Here is a 25,903-nt window from a genome sequence, read left to right on the forward strand (position 1 = left end):
CCTCCCCTTCAAATAAGATCTACTTGTTTGTTAATTATGTTCACATGTGAGCACTGGAATTGATTTTCACAGTGAAATACATGCAGCTCGCGGGCACCTTGAAGTTTTGCACTCCTTGTATGTTTAATGAAATGAGAATGCAAACTGGAACAATGCAGGGCTTGTGTTGACGGTTTCTTATTAAACAGCTTCAATTTATCAGACACAGGGACAGTAAACAGAGACTGCTCTATCAGTGTAGAATCCATAGATTTATCTTCTTCCATTTCTCTGAGTTCACTGATTTTGCTGTAGTCAATCCTCTCTGAGTCCGCTTCAATATGAGTCTTGCTTTGTGTCATCTTAGAATAAAAAGCACCATCTGATGATGTATGCTTAATTTGTAATATACTTGAGACAGCCACTAATATTATGTATAATGATCACAAAGTAACATTAGTCTAAAACTACTGAGGACACACACTCAGTACAAAACAATGAAAACCTTAAAAAATTTGGAAAAAATCAACCATCAGATATGAACACTCTACAGAGGCACCCAATGTATGACATCTATGGAAGCCAACTGTAGCTAATGGGGTGCAGACTCACTTACATTAATACCCATTCATTCCCTCTAAAGGCTACAGCCATATGGACAGAAGCCACACCCCTCTCATTGAAAACAAATGTGAAACTGGGCAGTCAACCAGTTCACTTGAATAACGCTTGAGAGCTCAATAGGAGAAATCCACTGGAACTTGAACACAACAAGTTTGTGGCTTTTGTCTTTATCAGCTGCCATTATTTTCTCTGAGGCATCACAGATCAAGGTCAGAGCTCTATGGAAGTTGAGTAAATGCCATTGTTATAGAAAAAGAAAACAATCTGGCTCTTTTCTCCAAATGATTGGAACTGTTTTAATGAGTTTGAAGATGGCAAAGAGGAGGCATTCTGTTTGGATTTAGTGTGCATTAGATCGACTTGATCTTTTGGGAGAAGTCTTTGAAGAGCAAACATGAAGAAGGTTCCGCGGGGGAGAAAGCACGCGAATTTAGGTAAAGTGATCTGCTCTGCTGTTGGCTCCTTCATACTCTGTACAGGTTTAGAATACCTATGGCTGGAGAAAAAGAGATGCATATCAGGTATGGGCAGCTATAAACAATGCAAATAGGTGAAAAAACAAATTCTGAAATGTAAATTATAAATGATCCAGTATCACGTTGGTTCATTGTCTATTTGTGTAGCATATACCAAGCTAACAAATAGCAAATACATCTTATTACTACAGTACTTCCATTCTGCATTGTTCTAAATCTATACCATTTTCATATAGATTATGCACAATAGTGTGTCAAATCTGTGTTACCAAAACCGGGTGAAGTTTTGTAAAGAACCGCAAGCATCAAAGATTATTTCTGCACACTAATATTTTGCTCACCAAATCTAGATCAATACCTTATATGCTCTAATTCTATGCTATACTGTACAAAATAAACAGTGTTCCTGCATGAATACTGTTATCTAGTGCAATAAATAAAGTGACAAATACAGTTCTTAATAAAAATGTCACAGAGAATAACAGTAAAATGGTGAACCATAACATGTATTTGAAATATCCCATTGTACAATAAAACTGCTCACCATTTATGTACAAACACCACAAAACAGCATGCCACTTTCACTTGTGAATCATATAATCATTGCCAAACATTAATACTATGTAGCAATACTGTAGTACAGATAGTACAATTCTGACCATTAAAGTCCTCTAGCATGGAAATAACAAAATACACTACAGGCATACAGTTTTGCAATTCTAGAAAATCTGGGATAATCAAGATAGAGAATTATAGTCAAAGCAAGACTTTCTAAGAATTAAATATATTTCAATTTGCAGGACAAATGTTTGATATTAAACATGATAGACCAGGGTCAGGCAGAAGACATGTTATTGCACAACTACATGAACTGGAAAAACAATAGGAACATCAGGCACTCACTGGTGTAAACAAAGGCATGAGGACAGAGAGAAAATTCTATTTCAAAATGAAGGCAAATCAGGTTTCCAATAAATGTATATTGGTGGAAGTAATCAAGACAACCACGTAGAGTGAAATAAGGAATAGGGAATAGAACATGCAGATTCTGACACAAGAGTGTCTGCCATGATTGTATGTATGAACATCAAGGTCAATAATATTCATTGCATATAACCTGAGACTCTAGTATCACCTGTAAACATATTCTCAAGGTAAATATATAGGTATGGGTTGGGTATTCATAACTCCATGTTTGCTTACCTTTGTGATGTATTGGAAGTCAATATTGTGGATTCAATATGATTATAGGTCAATCATAAGACTTCAATATAGTGGTAGAGCTCTCTCTGCCATAGACACCTTAATGAAAGATTTATTATTAATCCATCCAAAAGTATGTTTAAATAAGATCAACTGATGATCGCACTTCAAACTCTGAAATATGATACTATGGTGAGGAGATATGGGTGCTTACATGTGATTCTTTGAGAATCATGCTTTTGACACACACCTATTTAATCCACTGAGGACTGTGCTATGCTGTGGCTCGTTTTTCTCACATGATTGACCCATTCAAACAAATCCAAATATGATCAATTGGGTAATAAGCTTTAGACAAACATCCATCTGGTCAATAGGAGATCATGCGATACCTAATCAAAAATCGAATCCATTGGGGATTGTACTTTAGTATAGAGCCACTCAAGCCTGAGACATTTGAATTTTGTTACATACAGTCAAATGTCATGTACTGGGATCTGAGCTTGACCCTGAGCCAGGGTGGTCTTTGCTGTGTACAAACCTTAACACGTTCCTTTGGGGATCTTGCTTTTTGCAGACTTTGACATATATGTCAAACTGGGGATTTCATGTTAGAGGCATGCTGTCATCGAATGCATGGGAATATCAAAACAAGAGAAGTTAGAAACCCTTAATACCTTTGTATCTGTGGATGAAGATCTCTGTTCCCAAAGGCTGCGTTTGGAGGCAATGTCTACTTTCTTTACTTCCTGTTAAAAGAGCAATAGATGCCTCATTAAATTTTCATAGCATGAAAAGGAACACCTCTGAAGTGGATGGACATATTCTGGATGATGACTGTACAATTAACAGCAACAGGAGGACATGGCAGAGCAATAGAGAGTTAAACATCATGTATATTTTCACATGTTGCTTTTAGGAAACACAGTACGTGTAACTGTGACTTTCAGTACAACTAATGAGACTTAACCCTGGCACACAAGGATGATTCATAGTAGATGCATCACTGATGCCTTAGATAAGCACTTGGCAAAAGATAGACTTATATTTCATTAGAATGCTTTTCTATGCTTTACTAATGTACACACTGATTAACTTTGAAAACAGGATTTGTGATTTTGTCAATGCATCCTAATATACAGTTCACTCATGTGCAATTCCTCAGATAGACACATTTTTAAACATTTCCTGTCATCACCGCCCACTACATACACCTGTCATGGATATAGACAACCAAATAGATATTAAGTGGAGAGAGAAAGCTTAAATCATTTTAAGGAATGCATTACTCACAACCTGTTATGGAAATTCAATGCTTATCTCAATTTGAGGAGAGAGCCAGTTCGTACAGAGTACCCATACTTACATGTATTTTATTTTATTATTTCAAAAGATCAAAAATATATTACTACAGTAACAATTATTTCATAGTTCTCACAAGATCTTCATACAATACCAACAATTACAATTCATTATTATAAACATTGGGATACATGGTCAACTCATGTAAAGACAATTCACAAACCAAATATAGTACTATTGTAGTGATCTAAAAAAACACATTACTTCATACAGACCTAAATTGCACCAAATCGTAGTATACCTTACAGCCTTGCCATGCACTGCTTATGGCCTTTCACATTATATCACTCCCATTATGTTTTATGACAACATTAATACTATCGCTGATGACATTCTGAAACTGCATAATTTATGACAACACGTTGAGTGGTGGAGGTACGAGTAATAGTTACTTTATTTACCTATAACTGCTGAATTTCAAGTTTTTTTTTTAAAGTGTAAAATGTTACACTTTAATTGACATTTTCACTTTAACCTTTCTCTTTATTCAGTGGATGAGGGTGTATAAATGTATAAACTTTTGTTTTTTTTCAGTGAATTTGTGAATATGTGAATATGTAGCTACATAGACAGATAGACAGACAGACAGATAGATTTATAGATAGATAGATAGACTAATGCGCAGTGTGCTCTCTCCAACCCAGCACTAAGCGGCCGGGCTGGAGAGAGCAGGCACAGGCTCCCAGTCTGCCTGGGAGTGCCATGGCTGGGCTCTCCAGACAATCCTAACGCTGCTTTCATGCAGCGTTAGGATTGGCCGCAGGCAGGCTGGGAACCTGTGCATGCTGAGGGGACAGAGGAGAGGCATGGTGCGGCAGGTTCTACTTTCTATTGTTTACTATTTTCTATTTCTTTACTATTAATATTCCCCCCGCCAAGTGCCGCCCTGCCCCTTTTAACCCCTGCGAGCCACGACTGATATTACATATTTGTTTTAGGGCAGTCATCTTGAAAATCAAAGTGCTGCAAACAATGGGCGCTAATTGGAATTAGATTGTATAGGCGTTGTTTACCTTTCTCACCATTGTCTATTGTTATTAATAAAACACTGAACAATGGTGAGGGTGAGGGTCAGTGTATCTAGGCGACTCTGGCTGCATAGATTTCACCAACAAAGTTCCTTCTGTCTCAAACTGATAAGAAAAGGTGCTGGAGAATGTACTATTTTCATATTTGCCTCATAATTTAGATACTCGCCATATAATTTTGACCTCCATGCTGAAAATCCTAGTAGCACTGACAACACTAATGCTCTGCAGAGAGATTTGAGGTTATCATTGTGATGACAAATTTTACAGAAACCGTGACATATTTTCTATATTTCCAGGTTCCCTGTTAAGTATGGGTTTTTATACCACTGTATTTAAAATAAAATAACATAATATATCTTATGAGGATGTAACACCCAAAGCCACAACCACACTTTAAAGTAACATAGTAAATGAGTCAAATACAAATTAATTAAACAAATAAACTCATGTATACTTTGTTACACGACACAGAGGAAGGATTAAAGAAATCCAATTAAAAGGATGGTAATTAAGTTATGCCGCAGGGGAGAGACAAACACAAGGAAAGGAAGGAAAATCATTGCATAAGTGAGATAGAAAGTAAAGCAAACAAATGATAAGCAAATGGCTGTCCAAAGTATTCTAATTTCTGCGTCCTTGACATCAGAGTGCTAAAAGCTGTCTCCAGATAAGAATTAAAAATGTCACAGTGCTTGGTCTCAGAGAGTATTGAACCAACCAGGGAGCACCATCAATGCCGCAATCCATGCGCTATGGAAGCCTGGGCCATTCCTGGCCTTGGCAGACGTGTGCACTTTCTTCACAACATCTAATTTAGTAATTATGAACAATTGCAAAGAAATATAAATATATATAAATAAAGCATACTAAATTAATATGGCAGATCTTATGTTGTATATAAGAAATAAGAATCAGTGGTGACAGTCTCAGGAAAGTAAAGCAGAACATCAGATTTTAATTTATTTTTTTCATGTTTTAATAGGATGGTGATCAGTATAGGGAAAGGTGCGGAAGACATTGTGATGCAAAGGGTTAATTAGCTTTAACAGTGTAGATAAGCAAACCCGAACAACGTGGAAAGGTTCACGATGTTCGCTTTCAAGCTTGTTTTTACATTCCATAGATGAACTTATTCACAGCTGCATGTGTAAGAAACAGGTTGTGTAGGAGATTCTGTCTCAACCTTGAGAACGAGACCACAGTAAAAAGATGGAATGAAAACAATGGCCAGGGAATGCCAGAGCAGCCAAGAGACATGTGCTGATAACATAGCTAGAAAATGCTGGAAAGGGATAGAATCCAAGCTTCAGGTTATTTAAGCACTGAAGTGCGGGTGAGGGGATTGAAGTTCGCAGATGGAGTTGTGAAAGCTGTCATCTCCAGGCCAGCGCTGCCTCCCTGTTTTGCTGTTCAGAGACCGTGATGCTCGAAGGGGAGAGAGGTCCAAGCAGGCGGTAGAGAGCTTCCCAGCATTTCGTGGACTAAGTTAAGTTCCACCCAGGGATGTAAGGCCTTCGTTTCTCTGTTCTATTATAATGATTAATTATTATGCTTGCAATGTGTTTATAATCTGAAGTATTCAGCTCATTTATATTTTGCTTTCTGAATATTGTAGTGTGAGCTTGCTGCAGTAATTGAAACATGTATTTTGGTATGCAGTTAATCAAAGCTTATCTGAAGTATTCAGCTCATTTATATTTTGCTTTCTGAACATCGTAGTGTGACGCATTTTGGTATACAGTTAATCAAAGCTTATATCTGTCAATGAACTCTTTGCTCATATATATACATAGATGCTCTTTGTAGTGTACTCATATATATATAGATGTTCTTCATTGCTATTTTTATTCTACCATTGTTGATGTGCTAAATGCATACATTTACCTGAAATTCTAGTAAAGCTAAATTGTATTCATAATTGGCGTGTGGTCCTTCATTGAGCGTCCTTATTGACTTATACCGAACAGGTGTCAACCAGTCACCTGGATAAGACAGATGGGTTCATTATTGTTGTCATGAGAGGACACCTAGGGATAGAGACGTGGAGGAGGGATATGTTAGAGATGAATAGTGCTGAACTGAGTGAACAGGTGTGTGGGAGCAAATTACCTTAACAGGGAATCTCTAGCAGTCCTGAGCAGAAAAAAATAATAAAAAATTACACCTAGACGCTAAAAGAAAATTAGTTTTTTTAACAAAAGCAAACTCTTGTTTTGAAAGTTTGTTTTTGAAAAACAAAGCATCTTTGGTGAGGCTGCATTAATTATGACTGACACTCAGTAAAGTTAAAGAGCCATCATGGGAGTTGCGGTGGCTTCCCTAAATGCACAGAGATTTCTACCATTTAGGCAGAGATCTCTGATTTTGGTGTGGCAGTAGGATACCATGCCTAATTCTAAATAAGCGATGTACAAAAAAGGTGCTGATAAGGCCTATGAGTCTCACCTTTGAAAGGCACTGAAAGGTGTTCGCTGATCTTGTGTCACGATTCATCAAACGTATGTAAGGCAGGCATTTCTTTTTTAATTTAAAAGAATTGTAGAGCGATGTGAGGGAGTAATTCAGCACTGCACAGCCACAAGAGCAATGCGACTAGTGAAGGTCTTGGAGCAACAGATGAGTTGGGGATGGTTGAAAGATAAAAGAAAAATATATATCAGTGCAGGGAGGAGTGAGCTGCAGGTATGCTGGGGAGCTGGGAGAGCAATACTGACAGCGCAAGGTGGAAAATTTCCAGTGTTTAATTTGAGCCGGTGGTTTCCGGTGTGGGGCACCAGCACTTATTTTTGAAGGCCAGCACTTAGTTTTCTGCATCAAGTATTTACTGTAAGGAATAGACAAATATGGGAAAGGGGGAGGAAGAGACAAATGAAAAAGTGTCACAAAGGGAAAAAGCAGAAAGCTGCAAGATTGAGTTGAAGGGGCCGGGAGTGGCTGTGAATGGATTAAACAGGCCCGAAATGGCTTGCACATTTTAATGCATCAGCAACATGTTTTAAAAGAGAGCTTTGGGCACCAGCCATTTTTGTTACAAATTAAGCACTGGGAATTTCAAAGGGGAAGCAGAACATGAAGGGGAGAAAAATACAACAGATGTATACTCCATGGAGTGCTACAAGAAAAAGAAAAAAAGTAGTTCCCTGAAAGTCAGCAGAGGAAGGATTCAAGAAATCCAATTAAAAGGATGGTAATGAAGTTATGCCGCAGGGGAGAGACAAACACAAGGAAAGGAAGGAACATCATTGCATATGAGGCAAACAAATGAGATAGAAAGTAAAGTAAACAAATGATAAGCAAATGGCTGTCCCAAAGTATTCTAATTTCTGCGTCCTTGACATCAGAGTGCTAAAAGCTGTCTCCAGATAAGACTTAAAAATGCCACAGTTCTTGGTCTATGGGCAGAGAGTATTGAACCAACGAGGGAGCACAGTAACTGACGCAATCTGTAAGCTATATAGGCCTGGGCCATTCCTGGCCTTAGCAGAGGTTTGTAATTTCTTCACCACACCTAATTTAATGACAAAGTATTACCTGATAACTCTTCAGGGTTAGTATATGTAGGAAATATTGGAAATATACAATGTTCGTATTTCATATAATTCGGATTCCTAAGATGCAATATACACATGATCTTTGCTATCATTTTGCTATATATGTTCTGTACTAGGTCAGTTTATATTGAAGACCTACAGTCCCATGTGTGTGCTAACTGGAGATGGAGACTCAGGGGACCTCATATCTAACCTGCTGAGTCTCTGCTAGGTCAACTGTTCATCCCAATATTGGCTCTGCCCCTAGCGGAATATGAGGAAGGAGTCATGGAACCTCTCTCTATGTTTTCGGCTCAAAATGATTGGCCACTATGCCTTCATGATTGGTGACCAAGAGAACTGTACTCAGTGTGATCAAATTCTTAAAACACATCACATCTTTAACAGAGCAGGCACACTTCAGATCCTTACATGACAGAATCAGCTTAGCAGTATTGTGAATGACATGGTGGGCTAACCTCTGTCACACTTGGATAATTGTTTGAGAAACCTTTTCATGTTAATATAAAGACTGGAACCTCTACTCAGAAGATGTTCTGTAGAAGGGCTTTTTGGAAGTATTATTTTGTATCAGCACCATGACCTACAAAAAACTGAGATAAACTCTAAACCCAAAAGAGAACTTTGTCTTGGTTAAAAGTCCAAATAATGTTATGATCATACATTGTACAGGAGAGTTTTTGCTTTAGATAGTACTTTAACAAGCGTCGCCTGTATGTGTTTGCTCAGAATTTCATGCCAACAGCTTGTTGTCATTAGGTATTGTTACAGCTATGCAGACCAACATATTGATCTACATACTTATTGCATGTATTGAAGGATTACATGTGATTGTACCTTGGTTCCACTGTTCTTGCTTCCATCCACTTGAGTTTTGCTGAGCCACTGGTTGATGCGGGAAGAAACAGCCCCGGTCAGGCTTGTGTTACTCTAAAAAAAGCAAAAAATATAATGAATCTAAGGGAATATTCCTACAAGAAATGATCAAGAAGTACAATAATGCAGAGGCATTTTGTACTTGCAACAAAGGCACCACCAATTGAAACGTCACAGACAAACCTGTTGAACTTCAAATTGCCCTAGACTACACATGGCTAAGCAAGCCTCTTGAGTGTTCATGTAAGGTGAACCATTTTCACAGGTAGTTTAAGATAAAATGTAATGTTGGGAATTCCATATTTAATGCTCAACATGTGTTAGAAACTAAAGAGTGCTGTTTAGAACTTGGTGGAACATGAACCGGCCGCTTATACGTAGAAAGACTTCCAGGTTAGTGGTCAGAGATTGTACAAATATAAACCTAGTGCTTCCTCTGACTCTAGAGGGTGGTTACCCTGAGTATTGAGAGCGGGATGCAGCTGATTTGCAGCAGCTCTTGTGATCTGTCAAGCTCAAAATAATGCCCACAATTTACTAATTTGTAATTTTAGAAAAGGTCTACAATTCTACTTTCACTCTGAGAAAGGACCTGTTGTAGAGGTCGGTAGGCTGGCAACCATATACCTTGTATAGCCAGCCTGCTTAATCAAGTGATCCCACTTATTTGGCGGGAAATTATTGCAAAAGGAGTTCCTGCCGATATGAGAAATCACTTTCAGCCAAAAAAAACAAATCCTAGACTGCCATGCCACAGTGGTGTGTTAGAATGGTTAGCATTGTTTTGGTTTATAGCAGCAGTAGCAGCTGCTGCCAGGAAGGGGTAGGGAGCGGGCCAGCACATGGAGCAGGGGATACAGGAGGTACCACGCTGATCGGGGGCGTGGGAGGGGCAATTAAAACAGATAAATATACTGACCTGCCGCCTCCGTGTTTCCACGCTCCACCCGCCTCGGTTCCTCTTGTCTTCTTCCTCCCTCTCCGCCTAATCCTGACACTTCTCTCATGCTGTTAGCAGCATGAAAGAAGTGCTGAGATTGGCCTGAGCAGGCAGAAATGCCACTCAGGTAGGAAGGGAGACACTGTGCCTAGTCTCCACCCAACTGTGCAAAACAGTCAGGTGGAGAGTTCTAAGTGTACGTCAGTTTGTCTGGCCTCAGCCAGCCGACCAAACTGACATTCACATTTAGAAGCCCATCCCGCCCTGCTCTAACAAAGTGGAAAATAAAGTGATCATAAAATAATTTTATGATCACTTTATTTTTCTGCTTTTCACAGCGGGCGACACTCTTCTGCCAAAGCGGAGGGGCCGCCCCTGTATAACTGACAAAGCTATATAGCGGGAGTTACCTTTGAAAAAGTCATAAAACAATGCTTCTGACACACTTAGAGTTACTTTCTAGCAAGTAGGAACATCTGAGCATTTGTCATGCCCGTGACAAACAGAGTGCAAGTAGGGCTGGCGGAATGAAAAAGGCTAATGAGAATTTTGTGGGAGTAGCTGCTCTCAATGAGGGTGACTCTCTTTATGCAATACTTCTGGCAGATGGGCAGGCATGAGGGAGTTTTAACAGTGGAGAGGGCTGAAGCTCTGCCATTAGTTCACCCACCACTAAATAAACCAAGAGTTCGACAGGCAAGCCAGTCTTTGACATATGTTTTGTTATGTCCAAACTCAAAATTCGGTTGTCATTTAGTCTTGAGCCTAGTAACATTGGGCCATACTGATGGCCAAGTAATGCAGTTCAGCAACCCACCTTGCTGTGCTACACTGTGTGATAGAGAAAGGGCAGGAATGTGTAGTATTTAAAATAATATAATGCATTCCTGCCTTTTTCCCTGTGATGGCTCCCTTTTGGCAGCCTACCACCAATGCAGACACCCTTGCACATGGTACAAGTGTTCCTCCGTTGCATGCAGGATTATTTTTGTGTAAGAAGATGCACCTTCAGGGACAAAAACAATCCTGTGAGGCATATTCCTCTATTTATGTGTGCTGAAGAATGCAGCACATATGGAAAGAGGAATGATAATGAGAAATAAAGATATTTCTCCTTGTTACACATCCCCTGGGAAAGCATAGCATTTTGGTGCATTCCCATCGGTTCTGGTAAATAGGGGAGTGCATCAAAATCCATGTGAATTCCGTGGGAACACTTTCCATGGCAGAGTAATGCAACGCAGTGATTTGGGCTGCCTTGCATTACTCCAGATTTATAAAACCAAGGAAGGTCACCTGTAGGTGGCCTTGCTTCACTTCATAAATGTGCCTTAAGGGTTACATTGCGCATGCACCACCTTGCGTTGTGCAAGTGTGATGCAAATGGGGCCATAACTATGCCTCATAGTTTCTCTAACTGTATCAACTTAGTGTAGCTCTAAAGTTCATGTTCTCATTTGAGGTTTTGAGAGATATTGCACTGTGGCTCTCTTGAGTTGTGTGTTCACTGCATCAAAGGGAGGATACGAGCTGTAACTGCATTAAGGAACAGTAGTTTAAATGTATGAGATAAAAACTTGAATGAAATATTTGTGCCAACAACTTTACACATGGGAATTTCTCTAGATACCATTTTATTCTGTTACATTTTAGCCTGTCCCTGCCATTATGGAAGTGGACAGAGCACAGGTAAATCATTTGTGACAATAACCCCATAAATATGTCAAGACAGAACTGCTAGATCACATTTCTCTACATATGAGAATACACTATGTAGCTACATTTTGTCCTTGTTGACCCTCAGTGCTAAGATGGAATTTGAGTCAGACATTCAGGCTTCAGAAAATATCTGGAACCACCTCTAACACCTAAGGAGACTCAATGAGACACAAATGTTTCAGTATAAAAGTTTTCCATCATGGTGTAGGACAATAAAGAGATACGTTGCTTTAGGCTGTGCAAGCTGTTATGCCTAAAATTCTTATTACTTATTTAAATGGGGCATCAGTTGCGCTCCAATTGAAAGGATGGTGCCTACTACTCCTCGTGGTTCCATAAAAGGGGAGGGTTTCAGGTGCTAGTTACTTTAGCATTACACATACTTTAGATGTGTTCCACCTAGCTTATTTGTGCTGAATACTTGCCCATTGTTTTAATAAAGGTAGCTCATATTTTCTAAATTTCATTGGTACACATTATAATGAAAACTAGGAGGAACACATATCTAGAGTAGAGTCCCATGTAAAACTGACTAGCACTCTGTAATCTTCCCCTATAAAGTAGGACAGTGAGGAATGTATCCACCAGATAAAGCACTACCGAAGGTAAGTAACTTGTTTATCTGACAGAGACTTATAGCTGCAGATTCCTTACCTCAGAATAGATACCCAAGCAGTACCATCCCCGGAGGAGGGTCTGCAAACCAAGATCATTCTAGGAAGTCCTGCAGGACCAAAGAGCGAAAGTACCCATCCCTCTAGACCTGACTGTCCAGGTAGTAGTGGTTGGTGAACATGTGCAGGGATGCCCATGTTGCAACCTGACATATGCCCGGGACTGGAACTCTGAGTGCTAATGCAGTGGTTGTAGCTGTCGCTCTGGTACAATGAGCATGCAAACCCTCCAGGGGTTGACTTTTAGCCAACGCGTAGCACATTTTAATGCAGAGAACAACACATCTAGAGATGGTTCTCTTCTGCACTGTTTGCCCTTTCTTCGCACCCATATACCCAACAAAGATTTGATAATTCACCCAGAAATCTTTTTTGCAATCAAATGGAAAGCCAATGCTTTTTGTAGTCCAGGCGGTGGAGTCTCTCTTCCTTCTTAGGAGGGTGAGGTGGTGTGTAAAACATAGGCAAGGTGATGGATTCGCCTACATGAAAGGGCATGATCACTTTTGGCAAAAAGGAAGACCTGGTGTGAAGAACCACTTTGTCAGGAAAGTTGGAAAGGTAGTGTGTCTTAGATGACAATGCCTGCAGCTCACTCACTCTGCGGGCACATAATGGCCACAAGGAAGGCTGTTTTTAATGTTAGAAGCCTGAAAGGACAGTAATGGAACAGCTCAAAGGGAGCACATATTAAGAAAGTAAGAACCAGATTCAGATCCCATTAGGGCATTATGAATGGTGATGGAGGAAACCTATGAGTAAGACCCTTAAGGAATCTACTGACAATAGGAGATTTAAACAAAAGAGGTTGATCAGGTAATCTCAGAAAAGCAGAGACAGGAGACAAAAAAAACTTTGAGTGTGCACAAAGCAGATGTAGCATAGGCTCTCATTATTCTAATGAGACTACTGGATTTGGGCAGCAGAATCACTTGCGCCGTGGGGGACTGAGTCTGAACCCACTACAGGTGACACCTGTCGGCATAATCCGGGTTTTGCTCCGACTAACTAGCAGTGCCTCATCTCTACCCAAGAGCAGGGGTGATTTAGAAGCCAAGAGCATGACACAATTGACTCCTCAGGGAAATCGTGGTCCCTCAAATCGCATCTGTTTCTCTCAGTTACATTAGTCTCACATATACAAGGACATTCAGAGGCAGTATATGTTTCAATAAGGTTTTAATGAAGCAACTGCATATTAGATAATAAAGCATGAACTGCAATAACCAAGAAGATACAGCATGACAGGGTTACAACTGTGACAAGGAGAGTAAAGCATAAAAAATAACGCTACCATATTGTCACTAGATGCATTCTACATAAGCAGCTGGAGTGAAGCGTTCAGCAGTCAGCATATAGTCGTGGTCATCTGCCTGGACTCTCCCTCTAACGTACATGGGTCAAAGTAGTGTTTTTATAATAAAACAGCTGATGTTCCGAGAGAGACAAAGCGTTACCACGTTTGCTGGGAACCTATCTTACTGTAGCCTTGAGAAAAGCACAGATTGAAAGCAATGTCTTGTTTAATAGATTAGTGCTGGCCTAGGCAAAGAACAGCTAGATAGAGAGAAATAAAACAAGACCACAAATGTGGCTATTGTTAAAATAATAAACAAAGCTGAATAAAAATATATATAGGTTAAAGTGCACAGCAGCAGGTCTAGTTCGCTAAAATAACATGTATGAAGCTATAACTAAAATGGTTTCACGACACACCCCCATTGCCGGTTCAAAGGTGGGTCAAAGCCTAATTATATATAAAAGATACTAAAACTCAACCTAAGACATATATATATATATATATATATATATATATATATATATATATATATAAGAATGTCAATAATGACAAGTTAAAAAGACACTTGAGCATGTGTAAAAAGGACAATTTAAAATGGTAACTGTGGCATAAAAAGGCTGAATTTCAAGGGTCAGAGTCATTTTGGAAGTTGTCAATCGAATCCAGGATAATTGAAGACAGGAAATCTTCCACTTCGGTAGGTGGTAAACTAGGAAGTTCATTGTCAAGGAAAATCAAGAAGCATTTGTGTTCCAAAGCCTGAGCTCCAGCCAATGCAGCAGCATTCAGTGGTGTGCCCAACAATGAGTTTAGAGCTGCATCCTCCATGAAGGGAAACTTATAAGCAGCTTCCCGTATCAAATGCACGCTCAATGCGCTGTGTAGAAAGAGAGACTTTCAGTGCATGTTCGATTGAGCACCAGAGGCACCAAAACACAGGCTGCACACAATGCAAAACCGGACTGAATGACAGAGACCAGTCACAGTCCAATTGCTCCAGGAGTGTTCCAAGGCACTGCATCATTCTTTTACGACACAGCTGCGCTGGTGGAAGCGATTTCAGTCCTCCTTTTTGCGGAGGAACAGCCAATGCGCAGAAAAAGTAGCAATAGCAAGAGGCCACCTATTATAGCCAAATTTATCGGAAATCCACCAAAAATACTGGAGAATATTGAGTGGATGGCTGATGGTATTAAACCGAATATAGAGGAGAAGGAGTGAATGAAACCAGAACCAACAACCTTAAAGAAATTTGCAATTCCAGTAGTACTGGATGCATTAAATATTCATCCCACGAGCTCACCAAAGTGTCTCAGAAAGTTAGTACATAAAAGGGACCGTATCTCTGCTGATGACCTTGCAACCTGAAGCGCATAGGTCTCGCATGCAGATGTGAGTGCCACATGTTTTTGAAACAATAAAGCCTTGAGTCTGCTCGACTTGTCAAAATTCACATTTGAAGTATTGATACAGGGCCAAATCTCAGCTACTTCCCTCTGTCTTGTAGGAGGAAAAAGTATGTTACTGCAGCATGTAACAATCTCAGAGACCGAAACAACATAAACTATTCCGGCTCGCATCCCACAACAGTTTTTACTATTGAGGAGAACATAGCTGCCATTTGAGAGCACCTGGAACACAGGTCTAATCAAGGGGACTGGAGCTCACTTCAGATAATAAGTTCGCTACCGAAACATTACACACCTGTGCAAGGACAGCTGTTTACAAACCATTGAATGGCTGACAGAAGTCTTGCATTCACTAACGCTAAGAAAGAACTCTTTCATGCCACTGATACATTGTTACGAAGAAGGGTAGCTCCCACACCTCGTGGATGTCACTATCTCCCAGCCTCTCATGTCTGCCTACTGGAATGTGTTTTAAGCAGGATGTGAATTTAAGTGTTGAAATAGGCAGATTAATAACCCCGTGTATTAACCACTCAACAGATGGTATTTCGGCCACAGTAAAAGGCAACTTTTCTAACTTTTCAATATTTAACATGACATAGGTTGCTTCTTTCTTAGCCATTATTTGTTGTTGTTGCATTAAATTAAATGTGCGAAATATGTCCCTTGCGTTAACGTGTTGCCAGGGAACGCGACCTGCCTTCAGTGTTTGTGGTGTCTAATCCAACTGCATAATGTGCCTTGGTTGACTCTGTCCATGGTGTAAAGAATACATGTCACTGTGTATTATGTCTATTGCAGAAGAAACAATGTTGTTTAAGGTGAATAGCCGGTCGGACAGGGTATTAATCCCATTATCTACAACAGCTAATGCCTTCTGTAGGTTTTCCTGATCTATTTGCCTTAACCGGGCAGCAGCTTCTTGTTGGGAAAGCTTCCAAATGTCAATATAGACTGCATATAAGAAGTGCTTTCTGCGTTGTTTTCGGGGGCTAACAGGAAATCCTGTAAGTCAGTGTTATTAAACAGGAGACTGAGGTGATCTCTAACTTCATCTAGTGAGGAACTCTTCAACCATTGCTGGCATAGTTTCCCTACACTGTATATTGTTACTATACCCGCACGTTCAGATGACACATAGTGAGGGTCCGGCCTTCTTGGTCTAAAGCCCCCCATGGAGTTTACAAAATGTTTATGACATCCATTGGTATATATTGGCCACAGTAACCACCCACCAGGACGTGACAGTGAAGCAGTAAACGTGCCATTCTGGACCCATTCATCGAGCTGATCTTCGGTTGCATTTATATACTTTTGCCATTTATAAAATTTTGAAGGGGCAGGAACACTGATTGCATTCAATTCCTTTGCTAAGCCTAAACAACTTGTCTGCTGTAAAGTTTCATTTAAAAATATGATTTGAACAGGTATCAGGCATTCTCTAAATAAAGCTTCCTTCCCCCTTATTTGCAAATTTTTTGTTCCCCACATACTTTGTATGTTAATCGACTTCAACCAATATTCATAGCCCTCTATAGCAAACTGGGAAACAAAGGAATCAGAATAAATACGTTTTGTATCTGTCAATAGTATATGTAAATTTTCCATCAATGGAAATATGCCCAGAAAAATATGCAAATTTTTCAGAATATGTTTTAGAACTCCCTTGTGGTGGAGTTGTACAATGTTCCCATTGTGTGTAATTAAAAATAGTTTTGGGGGTAATTGCTCAGTGAATGAATTGGTGTCCATTATAATTATAGCAAAACAAGTCACCATAATTTTCTTTAGATTGATAAACATCTTCACATTCAAATACAGTGAAATACTGCAATTCAGTCAGCATAGAATCACCTGTTTTCACATCCCAGTCATCAGAAACAACTCTGGATATTATTACATCGTTCATTGAAAGGTTAAATACATGTGGTATTTGAATGACCTCCATGGGGCCGTACATATCAAATGTAACTTTATCCCAAACAATCCCATCAGGAATTGGTATAGCAGAAATGTTCACAAAATGCAAGTCTCTGCGGACCTTGTGAGATGAAAAATGGGGTTTTAGGGCCTCATCCACCAGTTCAACTTTTGATGTGTTTTTGGCAGTTCAGCGATAGAAGAGGCAAATGAGTCCGAGAAAGTGTTGTTGATGTTGGCAAAGTATCCAGAAGCAGGAAGTGCGAAGAACAACCTCCACAACGGACTTCACGCCATCGGCAGCTGGATGGAATCAAGCCACCTCAAGTTATACACAGACAAGACAGAAATCCTCATCTTTGGCACCAACCCCTCAACTTGGAATAACTCCTGGTGGCCCACCTCATTAGGAACCGCGCCCTCACCCACCACCCACACACTCAACCTAGGCTTCATCTTGGACTTCACACTCAGCATGACTCAGCAGGTCAATGCCATCTCCTTTTCCTGCTACAACACTCTTCGCATGTCCCGCAAAATCTTCAAGTGGATTCCCGTCGAAACCAGGAAAACTGTCACCCACGCCCTGGTCAGCAGCCGATTGGACTTCGGAAACACCCTATATGCAGGAATAACAACCAAACTCCTAACAAAACTGCAAAGAATCCAGAACGCATCCGCCCGCCTCATTCTGGACATCCCATGCCGTGACCACATTTCCCCCCACCTCAGAGACCTTCACTGGCTACCAGTATCAAAGAGGATCACCTTCAAACTCCTCATGCACGCACACAAGGCACTACACAACACAGGCCCAGCCTATCTCAACGACAGACTCACCTTCCACACCCCCACCCGCAATCTTCGCTCCGCCAGCCTCGCCCTCGCCTCCATCCCCTGCATCCGCCGCACCACCGCCGGAGGAAGATCCTTCTCTCACCTAGCTGCCAAGACCTGGAACTCCCTACCGCTCCACCTTTGCCAGACCCAAGACCTCTTGACATTCAGGAAACGCCTCAAGACATGGCTCTACGACCAGTAGCTCCCCCCCAGCGCCTTGAGACCCTAACGGGTGATTAGTGCGCTCTATAAATCCTTGATTGATTGATTGAGTAATATGAATCACAGACAATCAGTGTTAACTGTGCAGGATCCATGTGTTCCATTGCCATCACCAGAGCCTTTAGCTCTGCTAGTTGTGCTGTGCAATCCCCTTGGGTTTGTGTGAATGTATGTTGGGGACAAAATGTATTATCCTCCATGTAGCCACTTAGGACTGCGCAAGCAGCGGAGTATTGATACTTTGTGCGAATTGCAGGTTGTGCTGAGCCAATGGTATACATGACTCTTTGATATTGATCAATAGGCAGTGTATGGTGTACATGACTCATTGATATTGATCAATAGGCAGTGTATTTGCTGGAACTGGATATTCTAGTTCAAGTTGCAAAAATTCTTGAGTTTGTAATTTTGGGTCGAAAATGTAGTCAACATCAGTGGCTGTCAAAGACGTTGCTCATTGAATCCAACGTGGATGTAATGCTTTAGCGTTTGGAACGTTGACTTTGGTAACAGCCTCAAGGGCTGGAATTACGACAATAATGCGTTTCCCCTGGGCCAGTGGTCTTTCTTTAATGACGGCCATCTGAACAGCAGTGAGAATTTTCCCTGTGGGAACAAAGCATTGTTCTGCTTCTGAATATAAATGTGATTTGTATGCAATCAGGACTGTCTCACCGTCCTTAAAAGTTACATAGGTGAAACCAATGGCACCAGCAATTACTCTGATGACCAGATTTTTTTTCTTGTCCTTTGTGTGTAAGTGTTGTGCTGTTTGCAAAACTCTGAGAATGCGTGTTTGTTCGACTGTCTAAAATTTACTGGAAAAGTCAGGATGTATTACGTCATTTAAGGTTTTTATGCATGATGCGTAATCTGGAATGTAAGTTCTGCCAAAATTTAGGAAACCCAATGGGGATTGGAGTTTTTTAATTGTTTTTGGATGTTGTAACTATGCATATTTTTCTACGAATTGTGACACTAGGCTCTTTCCTTCACTTGATAGCTCATATACCATAAACAGGACGCTAAGGAAGGCTATTTTTGTTTTGTTTTTAATTTAATTTATAGCCGAATTCGGCAAATCCCACAACAATGCAGGCTACCTGTCTTAGGTGTCGCAGTAATTCATCATCTGTGAGATAAATATCATCTACATAGGACAATGCTTCAGGGTCAATGTCGTGCAATATTGAAGTCACACGAGCCGTGAACAGTCCTGGACTGTTCTTGTACCTCTGAGGTAAACGACAGAATTTTTTCTGGGAGCCTAGTGCGCTGAAACTTGTTAGTTCTCTACTCTCACGAGCTATATTTTGGCAGAAGAATCCATTGGAAATATCCAGTGTTGTTTTGTATTTTTTGCGCACTATGTTGTTCATGAGGTTTTGTATAGCCTATGTGCGTGTATGACTATTTAAATGTCTGTAGTCTAAGACTATTCTGTACGAATGGTCCGGTTTAGCTACTGGGAATAAGGGTTTATTCATTGGTGAGACACAGGGTTCGATTACACCCTGGTACTCCAGTTGTGTGAGGATTTCCCTCACGGGTGCTTTAGCATCATGTTTAATTGGATACTGTGGTTGAGGTTATTTTTTAATTGGAATTACATGATAGGGGGAATCTTTATCCCACCCTACGTGGTTGCGATATAACGCGGGTGGCTGTGTCGATGCCCAGTCGATGGTGTTGGATTCTGCAAGCTCATTGGGAACAAGGAGTGAGGAAGAAGGATTGATAACATCTTCCCCATATGGGCAAGTACGGACAAATCCAGGTGGCCAATCCCTTTGGGCCAGTAGTATATCATATTTGTTTATGACGCAGTCCCAAAAGATTGCGCCCATTGTGCACTCAATGTCTCCTTCTAACTGTAACGTTACTTTGTACACCCTACCAGGTGTGGAGACAAGCATGACCGCAGTTTCAACTTATAGGAAATCATCAGCTGCTTTCACCTCTAGATGCTCTAGAAGATTCTGGCGAACTATTGTGACCTCTACTGCGCTGTCTAATAGTGCTAATGCCCACTTCTTGTTCTTCAATACAGCCCTCTTCTTGAGTGGCATGACAAACTGCCAGCCCTGCCACTTTTTACGTTTTGAATTGGGATTTTTGTTGGGGAAGTTTCTCTTCTTTTTTAACAGAAACTTCTGTTGTGTGTTGTGATTCCTGTCTCTGTTTCACGTACTCAGTTCTTCGCTCTGACCGCCCACCTCTCTTACTGCGTTTTTCCGGTGAGTCCTGAAAGGAACGAGATTGGCGTGTATCAGTATATTGATATCTGTAAGGTGTTTTTATATTATCTCAATTTCTGAGATTATATCTATTCTGTGGGGTCTCTGTATGCAGAGATTCTCCCCTTTCTTTTTTAGGTGTTTGTTGTTTTTTATCTCAGCATTTCTTAGTACCCTGAGGAGCTTGCTTGGTAGAATTTTCATTAGATTTACCCTGAAATTGTGGTTTTGTAGGTCTGGGCCCCAGATTATCTGGACCAATACTAGAGTAGGTCTTCGCAATAATCTTTGGCAGCTCATGTTCTTGATCCTGTGTAGGAATGTCCCAGAGCCACTTGCGCACCGCTAGTGCAACTGCTTCCCCTTTGAGGTTACTTAATATAATTGAGGATACTGTGGCAAAATTGTCCATTAGTTGCATCCCCAAGTCCAGGGCCGGGGCAGCCCTGTATTCGTCTTGAATTTGTTTCAACACTTCCGGTAAATTGGCAAGTGTCAGTGTACCGTGTGTGGTAGTATAGAGCGTGGCAAATACCGTGCCCCATGTATTGCAGTTATCTATAGTGGGAACCATCACAAATGGCAAGCACATAGTTAATATTCTATGCTTATCTTGAGGTCCCCTAGAGGGAAATACTGTGCATTTATTTTTTGAGCTAACCAAAATGGAATTTCTTCTTGTTTGGCAGGTACTTTACCCATGATCGAATGTACAGTCGCCAGATTAATGTCTAGCGTTACTGCCTGTGGTTGTGCTGGAGCAGCACGCCTTGGGTTTGTGTTTAATGTTTGCATTACAAACTGTACTAATCGTCTATATATTGCCATCAGCTCAGCAAATAAGCAACGGACTTTAGCTGCCGTTAGGTTCGCTGCGGCAGGGTGAGGTGTATAAGTGGCCAATAAAGGCCAGGTACGACCATCATTACTTAGAGGACCTAACCTAAAGTGTAGAATTGTATGGGTTAGGGTGCCATCAAGCCAATTATTATGTTCTTGATAAGATAGAGGTATTTCTAAATATGCATATGCTCTGTGTAGTGCAGGTATATTTGCAGGTGTATGGTGATGAAATGTATTTGTGTTCCCATCAGCTGCTGGAAATGTGACCCAAGAATAAAAGCAAATTTTGTTCTGTAGGCTGGATGAGCCTCAACAACAAATGTGACTGGACTCCCCTGGGCCGTTAGGCTATGTGACAACAAATGTGCAGTAAGGAGTGGTCGCATATTGACTGCAATTGCTACCTGTTGCGGATTCGCTATGATGAATGGTTAATTTTGTTCAGAGATAAGTACACCAAATGAGGATTATCCTTTTAAGGTTCAAGCTTGAACAACCTACAGCGTTAGTTAGGTACTCCCTACTTAGTTGAGCATTGAGGTGTCTTTGTATGTAGTGAGACAGAGATACTCAGGAGGACCCGAAAACTAGAGCCTGACCAAACGTTGGTGACGCCATGTCGCGTAGGCTCTCATTATTCTAATGAGACTACTGGATTTGGGCAGCAGAATCACTTGTGCCGTGGGGAACTGAGTCTGAGCCCACTACAGGTGACACCTGTCGGCCTAATCCGGGTTTTTTTTCCGGCTAACTAGCAGTGCCTCATCCCTACCCAAGAGCAGGGATGATTTGGCAGGTGAGGGCATGACATAATTGACTCCTCAGGGAAATTGTGGTCACTCAGATCGCATCCGTTTCTCTCAGGTACATTAGTATCACATATACCAGGACAATCAGAGGCATTATATGTTTCAATAAGATTTTAATGGATCTTAGATAATAAAGCATGTACTGCAATAACTAGGACGATGAAGCATGACAGGATTAAAATTGTGACAAGGAAAGTAAAGCATAAAAATAACACTACCTTATTGTCACGAGAATCATTTAAATAATTTCTACCTAGGCTATGTTAGAGCACAGCATGTTAAACTCTAGTTCTGCCCTTCAGGTATCCCTGGGAAGACATCATCCCTCATACCTGAGCAAAAGGCTTGTAGTCTACATAAGCAGCTGTAGTGAAGCGCTCAGCAGTCAGCATATAGTCGTGGTCATCTGGCTGGAATCTCCCTCTAATGTACATGGGTCAAAGTAGTGTTTTTATAATAAAACAGCTGATGTTCTGAGAAAGGATCCCTGGGTAAAAGAACGTATGTTTCTATGAACACTAGAGACAAAGGGTTACCACGTTTGCCGGCAACCTATCTTACTGTAGCCTTGAGAAAAGCACAAAGTGAAAGAAATGTCTTGTTTAGGAATTCAGTACTGGCCTAGGCAAAGAACAGCTAGATAGAGAGAAATAAAACAAGACAGCAAATGTGGCTATTGTTAAAATAATAAACAAAGCTGATTGAAATATATCTAGGTTAAAGTGCATAGTGGAAGGCCTACTTCGCTAAATTAACGTGTATGAAGCTATAACTAAATTGGCTACACACCACAGAGCCCTACTGGACCAAAGAAAGTATAAACAAAGGGATCTTAGAAAGAGGGACAGAGAGGGGGTCAACAGACTTGTCTGTGCACCATGCAACAATTTTGTTCCATCGACAGGTGTATACCATTTTGGTGGAGGTACACCTTGCTGCCAAGTTTACATTAGGGACTTTGTGCGTAAGGTCAAAAGCTGTCAACTGCCACCACTCAATCTCCATGCAAGGAGGAGGAGACTGGACAGCTTCGGTGGAGGACCTTCACCTGCTGCTGTGATTGAAGATCCTCCTGAAGGGGCAGTCTGATCAGAGGATTCAAGGCCATGTTCAATAGCTCAGGATACCAGACTCTTCATGCCCAGTCCGGTGCCACAAGGATCACTTTGGCCCAGTTGTTCTTGGTCTTCTTGAGAACTCTGGGCAGAAGTAGTAAGGGCGGAAATGTGTTTAGGAGGCTTGAGCGTCACTCAAGATGAAAGGCATTGCTTAGCGAGTGCTATCTTGAAAACTGCAACGTGCAAAACTGCTGACATTGAGTGATCTCTGCAGAGGCAAACAGATCTAACCAAGGCTCTCCCTCTGCTGAAAGAGATCTTGCACCATCTACGGATGGAGACATCATTCGTGATCGACCAGGCATTGTTGGCTGAGTTTGTCCACTTTGGTATTCAGAGAGCCCACCAGGTATTGAACCACCAGGGAAATGTCCTGATGTTCCAGCCATGTCCAGAGGCGCAGGCCCTCCAGCCAAAAGGTCCATGACCCCACCCTGCCCTACTTGTTGCAATACCATATGGCAGTGGTGTTGTCAGTGAACACCTGCACTACTTTCTCTTTGAGAGATGGAAGAAACGCTTTCAATGCCAGTCTGATCGCCCTGAGCTCCAAAAGATTGGTGTGGAGTACGGATTCCACCAGAGACCAGACGCCTCTGATCTCCACCTCTCCCATGTGGCTGCCCCATTCCAGGAGTGACGCATCTGTCACTACTGTCAGATATGGTTGGGAAAGGGATCTGCCTCTGACCCAATCACGGTTCGAAAGCCACCACTGCAGATCTTGCAAAGTTCCCTCCAAGATCTGGACTATGTCAGATAGGTTTCCATGATGCTGTGCCCACTGGAATTTCAGGTCATACTTCAAAGCCCATGTATGCGTCACCAACAGGATACAGGAAGCCATGAGACCCAGTAGCCTCAGAGTCATTCTCACCGAAATCCAGGATAGAGCCTGAAACATCGGTATCATAGCCAGAATATCCTGGAACTGATGCTGGAGAGGATAAGCCCAAAACTGCACAACGTCCAGAACAACACCGTTGAAGGGGAGCATCTGAGAGGGAGTCAGGTGTGACTACAGCATGTTTTTAGTGAACCCAAGCAAATGCAGGAGGTCCGATATAGTTTAGAGGTGGAAGAGGACAGCTTGGGGCACTCCAGCCTTCAACAGCCAGTCATCGAGGTAGGGAAAGACTGAAACCTCTGGCCTGCGCAGATGAGCTGCAACCTCTGCCATCACCTTGATGAATACCTCCAGGGTGCTGTTAAGGCCAAAGAGGAGCAGGGTAAACTGAAAATGTTCGTGGCCTACTGTAAACCGCAAGTAACATCTGTGGGCAGGCAGGATGGGAATTTGGAAATAGGTGCCCTGCAAATCCAATGTTACCATCTAGTCTCTTGGGTCCAGTGCAGGTAGAACCTAGAGTAAGCATTTTGAACCTCTCCTTACTGAGGAAGAGATTGAGGTACCGGAGGTCTAGGATAGGGCAGAGGCCCTTGGATTTCCTGTCCGGGGGTGTGGAAGGTAATGCACCTAGGAACATGGAGGCTTGGATAATCAAGCTCTCAGGGGTCGGGTGTTGCGTCAGGAACACCTGGTCATTGGGAGCTGGTCTATGGTGGCGGGCAATTGTCCTGTTTACAGAAGCCCCTGTGCTGGGTTTGGTCCAGGTGGTGGCTTCATTAAAGGGCAAAAGGCTGAAGTACCTCTGTCAGGAGGTTAGTCGTGACTGCCACCGAAGGCAGCTCCGGCCCAGTTCCTCAGCTGCACTACTTACCTCCATGGAGTAGGACTCTCCCTCCTCTGTAGCTACTGTAGGGGGAGAGAAGGTAGGGGGGACAGACCACTAGCCTCACCCAGGTCCATCTGCCAGTCCATGGGATCTTCAAGTTGTTATTCCAAAGTGTCCAGCGACCCCTCCCAATCCCCACAGTAACCCAACCTAAGGGAATAAGTTCAGGATCCAACCTAGGGGTCAGGGCCCCTGTCAAAGTCGGAATCAGCGTCGCCTGATGCCGGTCCAGCTCTGTGTCAGAGTCGACAATAAGGATGGGGTCACCACTGACCATGGGCATGTGCGGCGTCAGGAGTTTCGAAGTCTGAACCATCAACGGGGAAGGTCCAGTTGATGCGACTGACTGCTGGTTCGGATCCAGGAATGGATCCATGGGTGTCCCCAAGAGCCGAGGCCGAAGCTGCCTGGGCGGAACCCAAGGGGGTCACTGCCAACTCCACAGGCTCAAAGGCGCTCCAGCGGAGTGGGACTGCCCAAATATGAGGTGCAAGGCCTTGTAGAACTTGTGGAGTTGGGCAGGGGTGACTTCAGCTCCTAGAAACTCGGGGATGCGCAGAGCTGACCCAGACGCAGGGTCCGAGGACAGAGGCATGGAATGATGATGCTCATTTTCTGTCATGTTGGCAGACGGACGGGGTGAAGTCAAAGAACGTTTGTTCTTCTTTGACTTCTTCTTGTACCTCGACTTACCCAACTGTGCCGAGGACTTGGAGTAGGGCAATAAAGAATGGGGGCTCCTCGACTGTTCTTGGGACCTTCCTCTCGACCAAGATCAGTAGCGACACAGAGCTGAGTGCTGGGCCACAAGTAGGTTTAGGGATCGCTCCCTCAAAGCTTTCAGATTCATGGCTGGGCACTCAGAGCATGACTTTAGGTTGTGGTTGCACTCCAAACACCACAAGCACACAAGGTGCGGATCCACCACACACATCGCCCAATGACAGGATCCACAGGGCTTGAACCTGTTCTTGCATAACAACATCCTCGATGCGCCAGGAGTGCAGTCAAAAATCTTTGACAAAACGTTGAAA

General features: G+C 42.0%; 1 protein-coding gene across 1 annotated transcript in view; it reads right to left on the minus strand.

Moving 5' to 3' along the window:
• Window positions 1–872: 872 nt before the first annotated feature.
• Window positions 873–25,903, minus strand: part of LAD1 (ladinin 1) — a 266,379-nt gene continuing 241,348 nt past the window's right edge. Inside the window, exons 10-12 of the mRNA XM_069238901.1 lie at window positions 9,064–9,156; window positions 2,960–3,031; window positions 873–1,099 (exon numbers count right to left, since the gene is read on the minus strand). Coding sequence (XP_069095002.1) covers window positions 1,094–1,099; window positions 2,960–3,031; window positions 9,064–9,156 — 171 coding nt within the window. The 3' untranslated portion in view covers window positions 873–1,093. The remainder of the gene's footprint in view (window positions 1,100–2,959; window positions 3,032–9,063; window positions 9,157–25,903) is intronic.

Source organism: Pleurodeles waltl, chromosome 6 (assembly GCF_031143425.1).
Source record: "Pleurodeles waltl isolate 20211129_DDA chromosome 6, aPleWal1.hap1.20221129, whole genome shotgun sequence".
NCBI lineage: Eukaryota > Metazoa > Chordata > Amphibia > Caudata > Salamandridae > Pleurodeles > Pleurodeles waltl.